Genomic DNA, 22,847 nt, shown 5'->3' on the forward strand with positions numbered 1-22,847 from the left:
TGAGGGAGATTGCTAGACTAATGAGGGAGAGAGGGAGATTGCTGTTATGTCAGAGAGTCTCCTGCAGAATGCAGGAGTGGAGGTAACTATGATGTAACAGTGTAATGAGGGTTAGGTGAAATGAGGGAGATTGCTAGACTAATGAGGGAGAGAGGGAGATTGCTGCTATTTCAGGGAGTCTCCTGCAGAATGCAGGAGGGGAGGTAACTATGGTGTAACAGCGTAATGTGGGCTAGCAGACATAAGGGAGATTGCTAGACTAAAGAGGGAGAGAGGGAGATTGCTGCTATATCAGGGAGTCTCCTGCAGAATGCAGGAGGGGAGGTAACTATGGTGTAAGTGTAATGTGGTCTAGGTGACATGAGGGAGATTGCTAGACTAATGAGGGAGAGAGGGAGATTGCTGCTATGTCAGGGAGCCTCCTGCAGAATGCAGGAGGGTAGGCAAGTATGATGTATGTTTATATGTACTAACTACGGGTCAGGGGTGGATTGGGAAGCACAAGTGGCCCTGGAAAAATTTCTAGAAGTTGCCTCACGAAATTTAACATAGGCGCAACCAACACCAAAATAGGCGGGATTAATATATCACCACACCTATGTGGGAGCCGTTGGTGCTCTACAGTCTAGTGGCCCCCAGACCTTTAAACTGCTGAGACAAACCTCAAACCTCCACATAATACCCCACATACCCCCCACTGAGACTGACCACAGTCCCCAATCCTCCATCAATCAGAAAAAAAGCTCAATACCATAATTCCCCAAATATCACCACCCCTCCCCCAGTGGAGCCTAGAAACACCCCCAAAATTGTTACACCCCCAGATAGCGCTTACTCCTGTCTCTAACAAATGTCACAATGGATGTAGATGGGTGCCGGGCTTATATGAGAATTTGCAGCATTGGGTTCTCTGTGAACAGTCAAAGGTTGTTTATGTGGGAGATACGAGGGGTACAGGGCCACAGTTCTCTGGGCAGGGCCACATTTAAGAAAAATAGTTACTGATTGACAGGTGGCCTAACAGAGGCGTTGGCCTCTCTGGAATCTTCCCTGTAGGGCAGGCATTCCCAACCACGGTCCTCAAGGCACACCAACAGTGCAGGTTTAGTGATATCCAGGCTTTAGCACAGATGGTTTAATCAGAATCCATCAGATACTAATTAAGTCACCTGTGCTGAAGCCTGGATATAACTAAAACCTGCACTGTTGGTGGGCCCTGAGGACAGTGGTTGGGAATGCCTTTAGGGTATATGGCCAATCTGTCCATGCTAGGGGTGTCTAGAGAGAGCAGGAGGTCCGGGTACAGTTACCTCTGTCTGGGTCCCCTCCTCTTTGCCGTCAGCGCTTAGAATGGCGGTAGCTCTGGGACCCGATGCAATGATGACCGTTATTGATACATTATTGAGTACGTTATTGATACGGGAAAGGAATCAGATCTCTCCAATACTGGCTTAGTGAAACCTTCACGTTTTCCATTTTGTTGGCCAAATATAAGACACAAATATGAACGAGAAAGATAAAAGTCCCTCATATAATCCAAAATGTGTAGCGTCTTATTAGAGACTTCTTCAGCAAGGCCCAGCTCATGTTACAGAACTACAGCTATGAAGCAGAAGCTTCATTATAATCTTTTCCAGATTTATGTTCAGAATTACATTTGGTCATAAAGATCAATGACTAGAAAAACAAGAGAAATGTGCATTAATGATGAGGCTAATAATCTGCTGAAAATACGGCTGTGCAGCCCTGTTCCTGTACATCGCCAGGTATTCCTGGAATTGCGGGTAGACGTCCGATAGACTTCAGGGGAATGCGTGCTGAGAAGATTGGGAAAGGCAGGCTTTATTTCCTGTTATTTCCTCAAGGATTCAACAGTGACCTCTGACCTTGTGTCGGCACAACCCACCGTAGAAGACCGTGTAGTCACATTTTTGTCAATAGTCACGATCCTGAGAAGAAGGATAATGGGAAAGATACTGTAGATACACTTCATAAGTAACCTGATAATCTTTCCCAAAGGGAATGAGGGGCACTCAACCCCCAGAAAGCTCGGAGGCAACTCGATTGAGAAGCTAATTCCATATGTTGGTCATTAAACGTAAGTCATTGTCCACAGTGATCATTGTAATGTGCAGTAGCTGCTGGAATCTATACATTCGGTGGTGAGTTCCACGTCTACGTCTTCCATTAATGTAATGACTAAACTTCAGAATCTCCATATGGAAACTTGCAATCAGACATTTCCATTCCCCACTGGAGATATCTAGCGGATTGTTAGAACGTGAGAACCTTCAGGCATTATCTTCTCTTGGTTATCCTAATATATAATATTGTGTATAATGTGCAATATGTCACTAAAATATCCCTCAATTATACTGTAGATGGAAGGTAACAAAACTGAAAACTCAGTACAAATTCAAACACAGAAATACTCTCAGTAAGTATATATCAGGGTTCCCCCCCCCCTCCCGGCCCCCCCGGAAAGGACGGCAACCCTCCTGCATCGTCCTGCATCTCCAGCGGAGGGGGGGTCCGTGGGTCAAATGACACGATCGCGTCACTTAAACCCCGCTCCCCGCAGTGCAATGCATAAAATACTGGCATTGCACGGCGGGGGCATGGCTAAAATGACATGATCGCTCTAGCCATGCCCCCTAAACTGCTCATCACAGCCGTGGCTCCGCCCATTTTTCCTCCCGGCTTTGGTTCCCCCCCCTCCATACTGAGCTGGCTGCTCTCTCCCGGAGAGAGCAGCCAGAAAGTCGGCAACCATGGTATTAGGGCAAAAAGCGATGTATTAGGTCTAAGAAAGGCACATATAAGAAATGCTGTGTAGAAGCTACAAGTTGGTGGATTCACGCACAGGGACAGCGCTGTAAGATGCGCTCCCAGCACCCCGTGATCCTTTACGTGTGACGTCACGCACAGGAATCAGGGGGCATCGGCATCCGGAAAACACAACAGTCTCCAGAGTCTGGGCCGCTGTACAAGGACTACTGCAATGCTACTGGCTGCAAGGTTCCGTTCAATGCACCCTGCAAGCCAGAAGCATGGGCAATGGGGTGGGGGTGCGCCCACACCTAGTTATGGCACTGCACATGGTGCTAGTGATTCTGACACAGGTACATTTATTTACAGTGTCTTATATAGCGCAGCAGATTCCGTTACAGTGTCTTATATAGCGCAGCAGATTCCGTTACAGTGTCTTATATAGCGCAGCAGACATCGTTACAGTGTCTTATATAGCGCAGCAGATCCCGTTACAGCGTCTTATATAGTGCAGCAGATTCCGTTACAGTGTCTTATATAGCGCAGCAGATTCCGTTACAGCGTCTTATATAGCGCAGCAGATTCCGTTACAGTGTCTTATATAGCGCAGCAGATTCCGTTACAGCGTCTTATATAGCGCAGCAGATTCCGTTACAGCGTCTTATATAGCGCAGCAGATTCCGTTACAGCGTCTTATATAGCGCAGCAGATTCCGTTACAGCGTCTTATATAGCGCAGCAGATCCCGTTACAGTGTCTTATATAGCAGCAGACTCCGTTACAATGTCTTATATAGCGCAGCAGATGCCGTTACAGTGTCTTATATAGCGCAGCAGATTCCGTTACAGTGTCTTATATAGCGCAGCAGATTCCGTAACACCATCTTATATAGTGCAGCATATTCCATTACAGTGTCTTATATAGCGCAGCAGATGCCGTTACAGTGTCTTATATAGCGCAGCAGATTCCGTTACAGCGTCTTATATAGCGCAGCAGATTCCGTTACAGTGTTTTATATAGCGCAGCAGATTCCGTTACAGTGTCTTATATAGCGCAGCAGATGCCGTTACAGTGTCTTATATAGCGCAGCAGATTCCGTTACAGCGTCTTATATAGCGCAGCAGATTCCGTTAGTGTCTTATATAGCGCAGCAGATTCCGTTACAGTGTCTTATATAGTGCAGCAGATTCCGTTACAGTGTCTTATATAGCGCAGCAGATTCCGTTACAGTGTCTTATATAGCGCAGCAGATTCTGTTACAGTGTCTTATATAGCGCAGCAGATTCCGTTACAGTGTGTTATATAGCGCAGCATATTCCATTACAGCGTCTTATATAGCGCAGCAGATTCCGCTACAGTGTCTTATACAGCACAGCATATTCCGTTACAGTGTCTTATATAGCGCAGCAGATTCCGTTACCGTGTCTTATACAGCACAGCATATTCCGTTACAGTGTCTTATATAGCGCAGCAGGTTCCGTTACAGGGTCTTATATAGCGCAGCAGATTCCGTTACAGTGTCTTATATAGCGCAGCAGATTCCGTTACAGTGTCTTATATAGCGCAGCAGATTCCGTTACAGTGTCTTATGTAGCGCAGCAGATTCTGTTACAGTGTCTTATGTAGCGCAGCAGATTCCGTTACAGTGTCTTATATAGCGCAGCAGATTCCGTTACAGGGTCTTATATAGCGCAGCAGATTCCGTTACAGTGTCTTATATAGCGCAGCAGATTCCGTTACAGTGTCTTATATAGCGCAGCAGATGCCGTTACAGTGTCTTATATAGCGCAGCAGATTCCGTTACAGCGTCTTATATAGCGCAGCAGATTCCGTTACAGTGTCTTATATAGCGCAGCAGATTCCGTTACAGGGTCTTATATAGCACAGCAGATTCCGTTACAGCGTCTTATATAGCGCAGCAGATTCCGTTACAGTGTCTTATATAGCGCAGCAGATTCCGTTACAGCGTCTTATATAGCGCAGCAGATTCTGTTACAGTGTCTTATATAGCGCAGCAGATTTCGTTACAGCGTCTTATATAGCGCAGCAGATTCCGTTACAGTGTCTTATATAGCGCAGCAGACTCCGTTACAGTGTCTTATATAGCGCAGCAGATGCCGTTACAGTGTCTTATATAGCGCAGCAGATGCCGTTACAGTGTCTTATATAGCGCAGCAGATTCCGTTACAGCGTCTTATATAGCGCAGCAGATTCCGTTACAGCGTCTTATATAGCGCAGCAGATTCCGTTACAGTGTCTTATATAGCGCAGCAGATTCCATTACAGTGTCTTATATAGCGCAGCAGATGCCGTTACAGTGTCTTATATAGCGCAGCAGATTCCGTTACAGCGTCTTATATAGCGCAGCAGATTCCGTTAGTGTCTTATATAGCGCAGCAGATTCCGTTACAGTGTCTTATATAGCGCAGCAGATTCCGTTACAGTGTCTTATATAGCGCAGCAGATTCCGTTACAGTGTCTTATGTAGCGCAGCAGATTCCGTTACAGTGTCTTATATAGCGCAGCAGATTCCGTTACAGCGTCTTATATAGCGCAGCAGATTCCGTTACAGGGTCTTATATAGCGCAGCAGATTCCGTTACAGCGTCTTATATAGCGCAGCAGATTCCGTTACAGTGTCTTATATAGCGCAGCAGATTCCGTTACAGCGTCTTATATAGCGCAGCAGATTCTGTTACGGTGTCTTATATAGCGCAGCAGATTCCGTTACAGCGTCTTATATAGCGCAGCAGATTCCGTTACAGTGTCTTATATAGCGCAGCAGACTCCGTTACAGTGTCTTATATAGCGCAGCAGATGCCGTTACAGCGTCTTATATAGCGCAGCAGATTCCGTTACAGCGTCTTATATAGCGCAGCAGATTCCGTTACAGTGTCTTATATAGCGCAGCAGATTCCGTTACAGCGTCTTATATAGCGCAGCAGATTCCGTTACAGCGTCTTATATAGCGCAGCAGATTCTGTTACGGTGTCTTATATAGCGCAGCAGATTCCGTTACAGCGTCTTATATAGCGCAGCAGATTCCGTTACAGTGTCTTATATAGCGCAGCAGACTCCGTTACAGTGTCTTATATAGCGCAGCAGATGCCGTTACAGCGTCTTATATAGCGCAGCAGATTCCGTTACAGCGTCTTATATAGCGCAGCAGATTCCGTTACAGTGTCTTATATAGCGCAGCAGATTCCGTTACAGCGTCTTATATAGCGCAGCAGATTCCGTTACAGCGTCTTATATAGCCCAGCAGATTCCGTTACAGTGTCTTATATAGTGCAGCAGATTCCGTTACAGTGTCTTATGTAGCGCAGCAGATTCCGTTACAGGGTCTTATATAGCGCAGCAGATTCCGTTACAGTGTCTTATATAGCGCAGCAGATTCCGTTACAGTGTCCTATATAGCGCAGCAGATTTCGTTACAGTGTCTTATATAGTGCAGCAGATTCCGTTACAGCGTCTTATAAAGTGCAGCAGATTCCGTTACAGCGTCTTATATAACGCAGCAGATTCTGTTACAGCTTCTTATATAGCGCAGCAGATTCCGTTACAGCGTCTTATATAGCGCAGCAGATTCCGTTACAGTGTCTTATATAGCGCAGCAGGTTCCGTTACAGCGTCTTATATAGCGCAGCAGATTCCGTTACAGGGTCTTATATAGAGCAGCAGATTCCGTTACAGGGTCTTATATAGCGCAGCAGATTCCGTTACAGCGTCTTATATAGCGCAGCAGATTCCGTTACAGCGTCTTATATAGCGCAGCAGATTCCGTTACAGCGTCTTATATAGCCCAGCAGATTCCGTTACAGTGTCTTATATAGTGCAGCAGATTCCGTTACAGTGTCTTATATAGCGCAGCAGATTCTGTTACAGTGTCTTATATAGCGCAGCAGATTCCGTTACAGTGTCTTATATAGCGCAGCAGATTCTGTTACAGTGTCTTATATAGTGCAGCAAATTCCGTTACAGTGTTTTATATAGCGCAGCAGATTCCGTTACAGCGTCTTATATAGCGCAGCAGATTCCGTTACAGCGTCTTATATAGTGCAGCAGATTCCGTTACAGCGTCTTATATAGCGCAGCAGATTCTGTTAGCGTCTTATATAGCGCAGCAGATTCCGTTACAGCGTCTTATATAGCGCAGCAGATTCCGTTACAGCGTCTTATATAGCGCAGCAGATTCCGTTACAGCGTCTTATATAGCGCAGCAGATTCCGTTACAGCGTGTTATATAGCGCAGCAGATTCCGTTACAGCGTGTTATATAGCGCAGCAGATTCCGTTACAGCGTCTTATATAGCGCAGCAGATTCCGTTACAGCGTGTTATATAGCGCAGCAGATTCCGTTACAGCGTGTTATATAGCGCAGCAGATTCCGTTACAGCGTGTTATATAGCGCAGCAGATTCCGTTACAGCGTCTTATATAGCCCAGCAGATTCCGTTACAGCGGCTTATATAGCGCAGCAGATTACGTTACAGCGGCTTATATAGCGCAGCAGATTCCGTTACAGCGGCTTATATAGCGCAGCAGATTCCGTTACAGCGGCTTATATAGCGCAGCAGATTCCGTTACAGCGTCTTATATAGCGCAGCAGATTCCGTTACAGCGTCTTATATAGCGCAGCAGATTCCGTTACAGTGGCTTATATAGCGCAGCAGATTCCGTTACAGTGGCTTATATAGCGCAGCAGATTTCGGTACAGCATCTTATATAGCGCAGCAGATTCTGTTACAGGGTCTTATATAGCGCAGCAGATTCCGTTACAGTGTCTTATATTTTTTAAATACTGGAATTAGGGATTGAAAAATGCCCATGATTGGCTTCCCTAACAAAAAAAAACACCCCAGCCCCCCCGCATATTTACATACCTGTGCGGTGGGACCGGGAGCTATGTGGTGCAGCTGTGTGGCCTGCGCATCATGACCTCTGACCTCGTCAATTTGCACAGAGCCGCACTGCCGGGGACGTCAGGGTGGAAGAAGGGATAAGCTAAGACGTTATCGGTCTGCTCAGGATGCAGTCCAACTCCCAGCGGAATCCTATGTCATAGAATTAGATGGAGGATAAGAACCTCTTGGCCATCTAGTCTGCCCTTTTCCATTTATCTTTTTGACAACTTCAGCTCTATTTGTTCTTTAGGTCTTTGTAAGGATTGTGGCTATTGGGATTCTGCTGCCAGGCTTTTAAATGTCAGGTTTCCATAACCAACCTGTCTACCTATGCTTCACAGTGAAAAGTGGTAACACCAGTGCCAAGTCTGAGTCGTTTCACCGTCATCCTTCTGGACCTCTCTGGGCTTTCATCACCGTGGACCACCCTATACTCCATGGGTGTGCCTGACTTCATCATCTCCTGGTTTACCTACTACCTTTCCATCCACTTGTTAGGAGTCATCATCTATGACTCCTATCTTTCTTACTTGTTTATTGCAGCCTGTGTTGGTATCGACTCTCTGGTAGCCTCCAGTGGTGAGTCTGTGCCATTTCAGTCCAGTCCTCTGTGCATCAATTATGCACAAGTGTGTGTTGATTAAACCCTGCTAGCCTGGAGTTCCCAGCTGCTCTAATCACCTGAGGCCTTCATAAGGCAGCCTCACCTGTTCAGCCCTGCCAGTCATAGTCCTCAGTCAGCCATGTGCAAGTCTCACAGTCTGTGGCCATAGTCCTGTGCTCTTGCATGTTTGGAAGTCATAGCTTCTTGAACTCCTGTCTTGCTGTGTTCCTGCCGGTCTGTCATAGCCTCTTGTATCCAGAGTTTTCCCAGTGGTTAACCCTCGCCTGTCCAGCCTGTTTGGTGTGCCGTGTATCCAGAGTGTCATCCCTGCGATCCAGTGTACCCGTTCTGGGTTTTCCTGCCAGTCTATGCTGTGGTGTCCCTACTTCCCTGCTGTGTACATCTTACAGATAAGTTGGGGATTACCCACCAGATCATTGTTTGGCATTGCTTTAGTTGCTTATTATACCTCAGTGTATTGTTACACCTGTACCCTGTATTGGCACTGTAGGTACCGGTGTATTCCTTTTTATAGTGTCTCATCTCCTGAGCATTGTTGCTCCCCTGGGGTTTCTGGGAGTTCCCCGTTTCTTGTGGGCAGTAGTTAGTTTGTCCCCTTGCTCTCTCCTGGCCTCGGCGGACGTGTTGTCTGTACATAAGACCTGCCTGTAACGGAGCCTAGGTGGACTTAATTCGCCCTTACAGCCGTGACGGGTACAGGCGAAGCCTAGGCCTGCACACGTCCTTCGACTCCAGTGAGAGGCAACGGAGTTAGGTTGGCGGGGACACCCCCAGAACCCTTACATTATGACTGGCCATAACAGATAAACTCTGGAGCTGAGTTCAGCCCTCTCAATCCAGCAGTATTTGCCTTGTCACAGTTTGCCGTGTCAGTCTGTCTTGTCATAGTAATTTTCCCGGTGACCTTGCACGGCTATATCATGCGGTCCATGCAAGAATCCATTAGCGGCTTTAAATTTGGCATTTACTGCCTTTAAACCTGGGCGGTTAGAGGTTCTGCAGCTGTCCCTACTGCAGCTACAAAAACACTGGGGTTCATTCAGCCCCTAATGAGACCCTGCCTAAGGAGTTATTAGGCAGCGAGTCCTTAGACCCGGAGGTTCAGGAAAAGTATAAAAGTGTTCTACGGCCGATGCTTTCGCTAGAGGAGTGTCAGCTGCGTAGAAACTTGAATTTATGCTTGTACTGGGGAGATTCAGGCCACTATCTCCAGGCTTGTGAATTGCGCAGCCCTGGTGGTGGTGGTAGGGTGTCTCCTCTGGTCGAGTCAGGTTGTTAAATCTATGCCTGTCTCCACTTTGGCAGAGGAACGTACCACTGAATCCTCCAGTAAAAGCACTCTGATTAATGATGGCGGTCCTAGTACTAAGAGTCCCCAGTTTGGGTTCAGGAATCAAGAGGAGGTGCACCTTACATACTGTAATTTCTTGTCCTGTCAAATCAGAGTTGCAAATCCCTAAGGGGAAAGCCCAGGTGATAGCCTCAGGTGGCATGTTTTGCGGACTTGCTTCCGATGTTGGGGGTCCTGGAGTGTCTTCCGATGTTGGGGGTTCCGGACTAGTACCCAGTCTCCTGGTCCCCGTGGGCGACTCAGGTGCCGCGGACCCGCCGAGCCAGTCTGATGCAGGGGGCCCGCCGGGCATTTGGAATGCTTGAGACCCACCAAGTGAGCCAAAAGCCGCAGCCCCGAGTGGGGGGCCCACAGGCCGCAGTTAGCTGCCTCTGCTGAGGTCCCGAAGGTCACTAAGGCCACTGTCTCAGAAAGGTTCTCAGATCTTAGCCCTAAAAGAGAGGCTGAAGGCCATAACCTCTAAGGGGGTCCCTAAAGTCACAGCCTCAAGGGTCTCAAGTAAGGTTACTGGTGCCATTACCCCAGTGAAGCACTCGAGCCAGTCAGTGCAAAAGGCCCAGCCCATAGCTATTTCCGCTGGGTGTGCTTTTTTGTCTCCCTCTAACAGATATGTTCCTGCATTATTATCATCTAGAGCGCTGGAATCCAGGTTTGATTATTTTTCAGATTCAGAATTTGTGTCTGAGATTGGTGGTTATCCGGTGTATACAGGCCCTATGGTTTATGAAGAAGCCTGTTTAAAACCAGGGACATCTTCTCTTACCAAACATTCCAAGAAAATTAAGAAAAAGCACTGACCGAGCCTAGTCTTGTGATTTCTTGTCCTGTTTGTCATATGCTTTGTCTGGTCGTGTTGTGTCCGAAGGCCACCTTTGAGAGGGGGGCACTGTTACAAACTGCAGCCGCAGCTTGTTCCTGTTTTTTGTTTGTTAGTACCCGCATGCCATGGTTTGGTATTCTCCATGTAGTGGAGAACCTTGTATTGGGGTCCCTTGAACCCTCCTCAAGGGGGGGATACTGTTAGGAGTCATCACCTATGACTCCTATCTTTCTTACCTGTCATGGGTTTATTGCAGCCTGTGTTGGATTCTCTGGTGGCCCCAGTGGTGAGTCTGTGCCATTTCAGTCCAGTCCTTTGTGCATCAATTATGCACAAGTGTGTGTTGATTAAACCCTGCTAGCCTGGAGTTCACAGCTGCTCTAATCACCTGAGGCCTTCATAAGGCAGCCTCACCTGTTCAGCCCTGCCAGTCATAGTCCTCAGTCAGCCGTGTGCAAGTCTGTTGCCATAGTCCTGTGCTCTTGCATGTTTGGAAGTCATAGCTTCTTGAACTCCTGTCTTGCTGTGTTCCTGCCGGTCTGTCATAGCCTCTTGTATCCAGAGTTTTCCCAGTGGTTAACCCTCGCCTGTCCAGCATGTTTGGTGTGCCGTGTATCCAGAGTGTCATCCCTGCGATCCAGTGTACCCATTCTGGGTTTTCCTGCCAGTCTATGCTGTGGTTTCCCTGCTGTGTACATTTTACAGATAAGTTGGGGATTACCCACCAGATCATTGTTTGGCATTGTTTTAGTTGCTTATTATACCTCAGTGTATTGTTACACCTGCACCCTGTATTGGCACTGTAGGTACCGGTGCATTCCTTTTTATAGTGTCTCATCTCCTGAGCATTGTTGCTCACCTGGGGTTTCTGGGAGTTCCCCGTTTCTTGTGGGCAGTAGTTAGTTTGACCCCTTGCTCTCTCCTGGCCTCGACGTGTTGTCTGTACATAAGACCTGCCTGTAACGGAGCCTGGGTGGACTTAATACGCCCTTACAGCCGGGACGGGTACAGGCGAAGCCTAGGCCTGCACACGTCCGTCGACTCCAGTGAGAGGCAATGGAGTTAGGTTGGCGGGGACACTCCCAGAACCCTTACACCGCTCTTTTGCTGTCTCTTCCCTTATTCCACCTTTCCTCTTTCTTTATTGAAATCCACCCCCCCCCCTTCTATTCCCGCTGTACAAAACCACCTCTACTCTGACGACAACCAAATTTATATTTCCCAAAGCTCTGCTCTCCCTTACTTCTGTTCCCACTTGTCTACTATTTCCTCTTGAATGTCTAAAACCCACTTTTTAAACCCAAAATGTAACTGTCCTCCCTCCCAGGTAAACCCTCATCTCCTTTCATTATCCTGTGACATCATTATCTCCTCCACAAATCTGCTGCTTGGGTGACTCTTCCTTCCCTTCATTTCTCACATTCAGTTCCTCTCCTAACCCCGCCACATCCATCTTCATAACATTCCCAGGAACAGAACCTTTTCTCGCCTTAGTTGCAAAACTCTTATCCACTTATCTTCTCCTCAGTCCATCAATTCTACCTCAACTACTATTCAGCTTAAATTCATCATGGTGCTTTGCGTCTGCCTCTCCTCTGCCAATAACACTGACTTCCTGTTCCATACAGAATTAAGTTTAAACTCCTCACCCTCACCTATAGAACCCTCAGTGACACCTCTACCCAGTACATCTGTTCTTTTCCCAACATCCTCCCTCTCATGCACCTTGCACCATAGGTGCCGATTTATGTTTTTGCTGGTGGGTGCTCAAGCCAAAAATATAGAGGAGTGGCTTCAGGGGGAAGGGGTGTGGCCACAAAATAATACCAATTTATGTTATGGAGCACAGCTGTCTCCAATATTTAAAATACAGCAAAAGAGTTCCACATACATAAATGCCCCCACAGTGCAGGTACATAAATTCCCCCACAGTGCAGGTACTCCACGGACAGAATACACTCTTCCCGGCATACTGTTTCCCAGGTGGCGGGTCCGGCAATGTTGGTGCTGCAGCTGCAAATTAGCAAGTTAGTATGGCGGCCAAGCAGCGGGACTCCGGCCCGTGGGTGCTTATCAATTTCCATGGGTGCTTGGGCCCTTGAGCACCCACAGAATCGGCACCTATGCCTTGCACTACCTATGAGCTGCCTTACCTCCCCCCTGATTACCTTTTCCTACTCTTGCATGTAGAACATCTTCTAACCCAGCCATTGAAGCTCCCTTCCAAACCCTATCAGACTATGCGCTAATCTCCATAGCTTCAACAATACTATAAACCTAATCCTTACATCAAAGCTTACCAGTTCCTCCAAAGTCCACCTCTACTGTCCGACCCACACTCACCCACTCATTATCACCCTCTTTGCATCTGCCGCCTTCTCAAAATTATAAACTCTCATGGACAGGACACTCTTTGTCCTCCCTCCGATACCCAGTCTACCTGCAGTGTCTCTTGCCCTATGTGTTGTGCCAGTGGACCAGCCCTTCTGCGTTATGTGTTACTGTTTGCGCATTGTGAATTCGGTAGTTGTCTTGTTCTACTATGTAACTCATTGGTGTTTGTTAATTGTTTAATTTGTAGTGATTCTGCACAACATCACATTATATGGCACTGTGGTCCCTATATAACTAGATGGTTATAATAATATATTGCTGCTGGGCTCAGATTATTAGAGAGAGTTGGAAGGAAATAGTTACAGTTATATGTAGCGTGCTACAATATATTTCCCTGGGCAGAGCTGGATGACCTCTGCAGCAGCACATTGATTTATACTTCTTAAAACAGGGAAGATTTATACTTTATGTCCAGAGCTTGGAAAATGTAAATTCTCAGTTTTTTTTATATTTTATTCCAGGAATACATCTTTCAATGTGTCCATTCCATGTCTCTGAGCTTCTAAGAGTAGATAGGAAGGAGAGGGAGGGAGAGAGGCAGAGGGAGAAAGAGAGAGAGAGAGAGAGAGAGGGGAAAAGGTATAGAGGGTTGAGATAAAGGTGAGGGAAGGTATGAAAAAAAGAGGGCAAGAAAGAAATGATAGAGAGAGCAAGAAAAAAAAGGAAGAAAGAATATTTTAAAATGAAAATAAAAGGACTTCCTGTAAGCGACCGCATCTTAAACAGAGCTGCCCAATTGATGGGCACAGTGGCTGAGACCACTTTTATATACTGGGGATACCCCCTTTTCACCCAGACATTTCTGTTTTCCCACAGCACAGTTTAATCTCAGGGGATGGCCTGACTCCTCCTGTGTTTCCAATTTCTTCTAAAATTGAGAAATGTGTAGCCAAAAAAACACAGGTGTCCCCAGGCCACCTGTAGCAAGTCCCATTAGCCCCTTATCCTCTTTACATGATGTTCATACAGTGCTGTGTTGGACCATTCATGGCTCGCTTCACATTCAACGTACAAGGCTCAGGGGCTTTATGATATAAAGCAGGGGTGGTTAAACCAGTCTTCAAGATATACCAACGGTCCATGTTTTCCAAATCACCTAGCTGGTGCACAGCTGTAGTCATTACTGTCACATGTCCCAGATCACCTAGCTGGTGCACAGCTGTAGTTATTACTAACTGTCACATTCCCCAGATCACCTAGCTGGTGCACAGCTGTAGTCATTACTAACTGTCACATTTTTAAACATGCTGCATTCATTCCTACTATAGATCCACAGGTTGCATGAAAAAAAAATTACCATTTCAAATTTGTCAACCCGATAATTTTTCAGTGTGAACGGTTCAACCCGTGTCAAAATTCCCAGGTCTCCAACCCTGCTTTTTACCCGAGTTGGAGACTCGGGTATGCCAACACGGTTGACAGGAGACTAACGCGCCATAGTAATCAGAGTGCTTACAGTATCTTCTCCATTGCTGTCAGCCCGCTGATTGCTATGGCAACGTACTGTGCACTGCCTCTCGTGGTAACGGGGAGTCAGGGATAGCCGGGCAGAGAGCAGCGGGCAACCCTGCTGTATCAGAGCAGGTCCGTGGCTATTCCAAGTGTTTTGTTTTGGGTCAAAGAATCCCCCCTTTTAAGATAATTTTAAAAAAAAATGTTAATGTCTTGTTTGTGGTTTTGTGTCATGTTTTAGACCGAATGCGGACATATAATATGTAAATACAATTTTCTTCTATCAAGCGTTTGAAAAATTTCTCCCTCAATTGTTGGATCACCTGACACATATTGGGAGTACCCTGGGAGTATGTACAGAGGAAAATAAAGAGTTTTTTATCCTCAAGAAATAAACCCACTTTCAATCCCTGAAAACAAGACAAAGATACCTTTATGTGTTTTCCCCTGTGCTCCAAAACAGTACACCATCGTTATTGGACCCATAACACATCAACTACACTAAAAGGAACCTTTATATGTTTTATCACGGCACCTATAATGTGAATCACAGTATGCTATATGAGTTTTTACCTGTTGGACAGACACATATCATCAAGAGAGGATTGAAAGTAACCTTTTGACACCTGTCACCACTTATTAATGTGTGAGCGGGGTACGAGTTCCACAACTCTAAGGAGTAAAGAACACTCTGTAGGATATTTTTGCACGTTGACTTCAATATTAAACAATACTACACATTATTAATCTTTCTTTTTTTAACACGTGGGACACCATGGATTAACGGTCACATTGAAAGAACCGCCTGGGAGAGTCATTTACATTCCATCAAATGGACTCTGGATTCAGCACACTAAGGTGAGTATAATACTTTCTAAATTTTGTCTTTTTTTTACTGATACACAATATGGGAGTTTAATATCTGCACTTTTTATTATAGATATATACTGTACAGCGCCTTTGATTGTTTTCTTTATTCACATTTGTTTTATATACTATTGTATTTGTGGGTCATGGTGATACCCATTAACGAATTTTAGAAAGTTACCCATTGGCGCAAATTTTCAGACAGACACACTATTTATCTGTTTTCTAGGACATTGTGCCCTGTCTGTTAATTCATGGATTTGGGGCCCAAGTGTTTATTCTTATTTAAGTATTTGCCATTAACCGCTGAATGGGCGTTATTTGGCATTCTCTGCAGAGGTTTTCGAATCTTACAGGGAGGTAGATGCCTACTCCTGGCAGTTAGCACAACTGCCCATAAAGCTATATTGCAGTACAAACCCAAATTCAAGATTTTTTGTGTAACACTTCTTGTTACTGTTTAAGAATGGCTGAGAGAAATCACCTAATTTCAGTATGATTAAGAAGGAATGAGATGCGAGCAATCAATATTTCCTCCACCTCCCCATGGCAGCCAACCTCTGGGTTCTCTCCCTATAGGTAGATATCTGAAAAGGAATAGAAAAGACACCTCCCCTATATAAGGACTGCCCCTTTCTAGGCTCAGTGTCTTTTTTTTCCTTTCCAGGTAGAGAGTGCTTACCCTGAGGTTGGCTGCTGCCTTCTCCGCTGCCTAGTGCAGTTGGGGTCTAGGCTGTACTTTAAAAAAGGACTTCTCCCGCCATCTGGAGTGGTTGGGAGATTACAAAACGACATCCTGCTGCCAAGTGCAGTTAGGTTGCTTACCCCGGGTTCCGGAGCTGCAGGAGGTAGTTTCATACAATGCAGGCCTGGAGCGCAATGTCGGATGGCCGGGCGGCGTGGACGCGGTGAGTCAGGTGGACACGCCTCATCAGGGGCGCCGGCCGTGTCACAGTGGTGCCGGGCGCGTCATCAGGGGCGCCGGCCGTGTCACGCGGTGCTGTGCGCATCATCGAGGGCGCCGGACAGTGTTGAGACACCGCGCGCGCTGTGTAGACTCCGCGCGTGTCACAGGAGGGCGCGTCAGTAGGCGCGGCGCCTCCGGCGTGCGTGGCGCGTCACGGGCGCACTGTAATGACGGGGGATATAACCCCTGAGGCTGTGTATGGACGCGGCCGCATCATAGGAGGCAGCGGGCGTCATTTAAACGCGACGTAGGCGCAAGGAAGGCGCCATTGTTTGTTCAAACGCCGGCAATAGGACAGAGGAACCCGGGGACAGAGAGTCTGAGCCACTGCTTCTGCAGGAAGCGGTTTCAGTGTGGAAGGTAAGGCCCTAGGCTTTTAGCCAGGGCTGTGTGTGGTACCTTCATACATGTGCTTATAAGTGTGTATCCTTGTGCAGATACTGTCAGACACTTTAAAACTATGGAGGAAGAAAGAAAGCAGCCTGCAAAATCAGGGTAAGCAGGAAAGGCAGTTATTTATTTATTTGTTTTCCTCATGGTCTGTTATTTACTGGTGTAGTCAGGCACTCATAGTGTGTATACTCCGGCAGGTCCGAAGCAAGCAAGTTTTCCTTGCTTGCTTCGGACCTGCCGGAGTATACACACTATGGCAGAAGGAAAGGCCAAGCATAAAAAAATGCATCTGGCTAAATGCACACTCTGTGACAAGACGCTTCCTGACAAATGTGCAGGGTCTGTTTGTGATAATTGCAAAGGTTCTCAGATACTGGCACCTTCACAAATGACAGAGTTGGTTGCGAAGCTTAGGACAGCGTTGGCAGATACCTTTGTGACAAAAGAGGATCTGGCAAAGATGTCGGCTAAGAGGCCTAGGGAAATTGATTCTGCTAACTCAGAAGATTCAGAGGAAGGTCCTGCTCCCGCTGTAGAGGAGGAAGTTGAAGAAGGAGAGGTGATGCAGGAGAAAGCAGAACTAGAATTTAACCCTGACTTGCTGGATAATCTGTTTACGCTGGTAAACAAGTCTCTTAATATCGACGTAGCACAAGAGGAAGGCAAATTACAAGATCTGCTTTTCAGAGACAAAAAGAAAAAGCCTAAAACATTCCCGCTGTCTTTGACACTTAACCCCTTCACGACAATTGACGTATATATACGTCATGGCCGGGAAGTACTTCCCGACCGTTGACGTATATATACGTCATGGCTTAAAACTGTCACTGCGTCTAGAGACGCAGTGACAGAGGGACGATGTCTGCTGTCCCTGACAGCAGACATGTCCCTGCATGCCCAGGGGGGGCTGCGATGCCGCCCCCCCGTCGCCGATCGCTGTGATTGGCTGTTCAGTGTGAACAGCCATTCACAGCGTTTTCCTGTGTCACCGGCGAATAACGTTCGCCGGTGACACGGGATCGGAGGTGATTGGTGCTGTAAAGTACAGCACCAATCACCGCGGGGTGTAAGGGTGACACTGGTGTCACCCCACCTCACCCCGCCCGCCCCCAAAGGCCGTGATTGGTCCGTCGGACCGACGGACCAATCACAGCCGTGGAGGGGGGTTTAAACTAACGGTGACTGCACTGCAGACGCCATTCCGGTCTGGAAAAGCGTGCAGTGCGGTCACCGTGCCCCACCTGCCGCCTATACTGACCAGAACCCTTACCTGATCATTGATCATTGATATTGTGACATTTTGTGACATCCTGTGCTGCATCTTGTGCTGCATCTTGTGCTGCTGCGATTTATTAGATAGATAGTTAGAGAGAGTTAGAGAGAGAGAGATAGAGAGAGATAGAGAGAGATAGAGAGGCCTAGTGCTATATTTTGTGCTGCTGCAGTGTGATAGAGCTATAGATAGAGAGATAGAGAGAGATAGAGAGAGAGAGATAGAGAGAGAGATAGTGACAGATTGTGCTATATATTTTTTATATAACTGAAAGAGATAGAGAGAGATAGAGAGAGATAGAGAGGCCTAGTGCTATATTTTGTGCTGCTGCAGTGTGATAGAGAGAGATAGAGAGAGAGAGATAGAGAGAGAGATAGTGACAGATTGTGCTATATATTTTTTATATAACTGAAAGAGATAGAGAGAGATAGAGAGAGATAGAGAGGCCTAGTGCTATATTTTGTGCTGCTGCAGTGTGATAGAGCTATAGATAGATAGAGAGAGATAGAGAGAGAGAGATAGAGAGATAGTGACAGATTGTGCTATATATTTTTTATATAACTGCTGCAGTGTCATAGAGTGATAGATAGTGAGAGATAGAGAGAGATAGTGATAGAGTGCTAAATTTTGTGTCGGCTGCCCCCGCCTTTTTGTGCTGATCACTATATCTGAGGTGATCAGCAACTTTTTGGGGGTACAGAGGTTTTTTTTTTTTATATATACCTGTCAGTACCACCAAAGGTTGTGCACCTGCTGCCCCTCACTGGTAATCAGTGTCGCATCACTGATCACCTTTTTTTATTTTTTGTGAGTGCTGTGGGGTCTTTTTTACATTTTTTTTTTACACACACTGTGATTTTGTGTGTGTCCTGTGGCCACTGTGCACTGATCAGTGACGTACATCACTGATCAGCTTTTTCGGCATAGGGTTGATCTATTTTTTTTTTTTTTTGATCAAATTCCTGTTGCCTTTGAGCGCTGTTCAGTGACGGACGTTACTGACCAACATCTGTGCTCAATTTTTGGCGCAGGACCTTTTTTTTTTTTTAACCCCTTCCATTTTTTTTTTTTTTAACCCCTTCCATTTTTTTTTTTTTTAACCCCTTCCATTTTTTTTTTTTTGAACCCTTCAATTTTTTTTTTTTTGTATTTTTTTTTTTCTGCACTACATACACAATACACACTACATACCCCCTGGGTTGAAATAAAGTTTGTACCCCCCCCTACACTATACACGTGTTGAAACATTTCACTACCAGTTACACAAAAATATAAATGGCATCCCAAATGTCATCCCAAATGTCGTCCCAGTCATCCAGGAGAATGTATTCGGTGGAGGAGGCATATGCCATGCTTGCATCTGACTCTGACACAGCCAGTGAGGCAAGCGGGGAATTTGAAATATTTGTCTTAAGCTCCTCTTCCTCCTCTGATGATGAGGGACCCCCTCAAAGACGCCCCCGTAGAGCAGCTGAGACCCCCCCCCCAATAATTGATCTCGTATGGACCCCACCACCAGACAATTTTGAGCCCCAGGTTCCTGAGTTTTTGGCCATCCCAGGAATCCAATTTGATTCAACAGGTCTCAGAGAAATTGACTTTTTCAAATTATTTTTCTCTGATGATTTTATAAATTTAATGGTGGACCAAACTAATTTATATGCCCAGCAGTTTATTGCTCAAAACCCCACGTCATCATTTGCTAGGTGGACCCCTGTAGATGCAGTAGAGATGATGACGTTTTGGGGTCTGGTGTTACATATGGGCATAGTAAAAAAGCCACAAATTAGGCAATATTGGAGTACAGATGTTCTGTACAGCACCCCATTTCACCGTATGGCCATGCCCCGGGCTCGTTTTGAGGCAATCCATAAATTTATACATTACACCGATAATGCACAGTGCCCACCCAGAGATGATCCCACCTTTGACAGGCTATTCAAAGTCAGGCCGGTCATTGATCATTTCAGTGCCAAATTTGCAGAGCTATACATCCCTGATAAATGTATTAGTATCGACGAGTCCCTTATACATTTTAAAGGAAGGGTTAAATTCCGCCAGTACCTTCCCAGTAAGAGGGCAAGGTATGGCATAAAAATGTATAAGCTGTGTGAAAGCACCACAGGGTACACCCACAAGTTTAGGGTATATGAAGGGAAGGATTCAAGAATTGAACCACCAGAATGCCCCCCCTCCCTCGTAGGTGTTAGTGGAAAAATTGTCTGGGATTTAATGCACCCCTTCCTGGATAAGGGTTATCACCTCTATGTGGATAACTTTTACACCAGCATCCCCCTGTTTAAGGCCCTTGGTTCAAGAGGTACAGCAGCTTGCGGTACTGTGCGCAAGAACCAAAGAGGCCTCCCCAAAACGCACATTGCCCAAGTAATGAGAAGGGGTGAAAGCAGGGGAATATGCACCGAAAATATGTTGTTGGTCAAATATAAGGACAAGAGGGATGTCCTTATACTGACAACAATTCATGGAGACAGTACCACCTCCATCCCTGTACGAGGTACCAGTACCCACACCTCCAAACCAAATTGTATCCTAGATTACAATAAGTACATGGGCGGAGTGGATCTTTCAGATCAGGTACTAAAGCCGTACAGTGCCCTGCGGAAAACAAATATCTGGTACAAGAAGCTGGCCGTGTATATCATCCAGATGGCACTGTATAACGCTTACGTGCTATTCCGTTCTACCGGCCAGAGGGGGACATTTATGCACTTTCAAGAGGAAGTCATAAAGAGCCTAACATTTGGGAATCAGCAGGCAGAGGGCCCCAGTACTTCTAGTACTGGCCCCCGTATTGTACCAGGGCAGCATTTTCCCAACGAAATCCCCTCCACTGCAAGAAAGGGCAGGACACAAAAAAGGTGCAAAGTTTGTTATAAAAAGGGAATAAGAAAGGAAACTATTTTCCACTGTGAAACTTGCCCCGACAAACCCGGCCTATGTATAAAGGAGTGCTTTAAAATATACCACACATCTATGGATTATTAGGTTCATCATTTCACCGTGCTTCGGGGGTCTTGCTAATGCCACATAGCACCCACCATTCATTCCACCAGAATCTGAGCTGCAAAATCCAAAAATCACTCCTTCCCTTCTGAGTCCTGCCATGCACCCAACTGGTATTTTTTGGTCACATGTGAGGCATTGCCGTACTCTGGAGAAATGGGGGCACAGATTTTGGGGTGCTTTGTCTCCTTCATTCCTTGTGAAAATGAAAAATTTTGAGCCAGAAGTACATTTTTGTGTAAAAAAATGTATTTTTTTCATTTTCACTGCCCAGTTGTACCAAAATTGATGAAACCCCTGGGGGTTTGAAATGTACACTATACCCCTAGATGAATTCCCTGAGGGGTGTAGTTTGCAAAATGGGGTGACTTGTGGGGGGGTTCCACTGTATTGGTAATGCAACATAGCACCCACCATTCATTCCACCAAAATCTTTGCTGCAAAATCCAAAAATCACTCCTTCCCTTCTGAGTCCTGCCATGCACCCAACTGGTATTTTTTGGTCACATGTGAGGCATTGCCGTACTCTGGAGAAATGGGGGCACAGATTTTGGGGTGCTTTGTCTCCTTCATTCCTTGTGAAAATGAAAAATTTTGAGCCAGAAGTACATTTTTGTGTAAAAAAATGTATTTTTTTCATTTTCACTGCCCAGTTGTACCAAAATTGATGAAACCCCTGGGGGTTTGAAATGTACACTATACCCCTAGATGAATTCCCTGAGGGGTGTAGTTTGCAAAATGGGGTGACTTGTGGGGGGGTTCCACTGTATTGGTAATGCAACATAGCACCCACCATTCATTCCACCAAAATCTGTGCTCCAAAATCCAAAAATCACTCCTTCCCTTCTGAGTCCTGCCATGCACCCAACTGGTATTTTTTGGTCACATGTGAGGCATTGCCGTACTCGGGAGAAATTGGGGCACAGATTTTGGGGTGCTTTGTCTCCTTCATTCCTTGTGAAAATGATAAATTTTGAGCCAGAACTGCATGTTTGTGTAAAAAAATGTAATTTTCCATTTTCACATCCCAGTTATACCAAAATTGGTGAAACCCCTGGGGGTTTGAAATGTACACTATACCCCTAGATGAATTCCCTGAGGGGTGTAGTTTGCAAAATGGGGTCACTTGTGGGGGGGTTCCACTGTATTGGTGCTTGGGGGGTCTTGCTAATGCGACATAGCACCCACCAAAATTCCACCAGAATCTGAGCTGCAAAATCCAAAAATCACTCCTTCCCTTCTAAGTCCTGCCATGCACCCAACTGGTATTTTTTGGTCACATGTGAGGCATTGCCGTACTCGGGAGAAATTGGGGCACAGATTTTGGGGTGCTTTGTCTCCTTCATTCCTTGTGAAAATGAAAAATTTTGAGCCAGAACTGCATGTTTGTGTAAAAAAATGTAATTTTCCATTTTCACATCCCAGTTGTACCAAAATTGGTGAAACCCCTGGGGGTTTGAAATGTACACTATACCCCTAGATGAATTCCCTGAGGGGTGTACTTTGCAAAATGGGGTGACTTGTGGGGGGGTTCCACTGTATTGGTGCTTGGGGGGTCTTGCTAATGCGACATAGCACCCACCAAAAAACCACCAGAATCTGAGCTGCAAAATCTAAAAATCACTCCTTCCCTTCTAAGTCCTGCCATGCACCCAACTGGTATTTTTTGGTCACATGTGAGGCATTGCCGTACTCTGGAGAAATTGGGGCACAGATTTTGGGGTGCATTGTCTCCTTCATTCCTTGTGAAAATGAAAAATTTTGAGCCAGAACTGCATGTTTGTGTAAAAAAATGTAATTTTCCATTTTCACATCCCAGTTGTACCAAAATTGGTGAAACCCCTGGGGGTTTGAAATGTACACTATACCCCTAGATGAATTCCCTGAGGGGTGTACTTTGCAAAATGGGGTGACTTGTGGGGGGGTTCCACTGTATTGGTGCTTTGGGAGTCTTGCTAATGCAACATAGCACCCACCATTCATTCCACCAAAATCTTTGCTGCAAAATCCAA

The 22,847-nt window shown here is 46.0% G+C and overlaps 1 protein-coding gene across 1 annotated transcript in view; it reads left to right on the forward strand.

Annotated features, from left to right (window-relative positions):
* The first annotated feature begins 15,062 nt into the window (after nucleotides 1–15,062).
* Nucleotides 15,063–22,847, forward strand: part of COCH (cochlin) — an 81,190-nt gene continuing 73,405 nt past the window's right edge. Inside the window, exon 1 of the mRNA XM_083165790.1 lies at nucleotides 15,063–15,169. Within this exon, the coding sequence (XP_083021916.1) occupies nucleotides 15,144–15,169 (26 nt within the window). The 5' untranslated portion in view covers nucleotides 15,063–15,143. The remainder of the gene's footprint in view (nucleotides 15,170–22,847) is intronic.

Source organism: Crinia signifera, chromosome 12, assembly GCF_055691185.1.
Source record: "Crinia signifera chromosome 12, ASM5569118v1, whole genome shotgun sequence".
In the NCBI taxonomy this organism is placed as follows: Eukaryota; Metazoa; Chordata; class Amphibia; order Anura; family Myobatrachidae; genus Crinia; species Crinia signifera.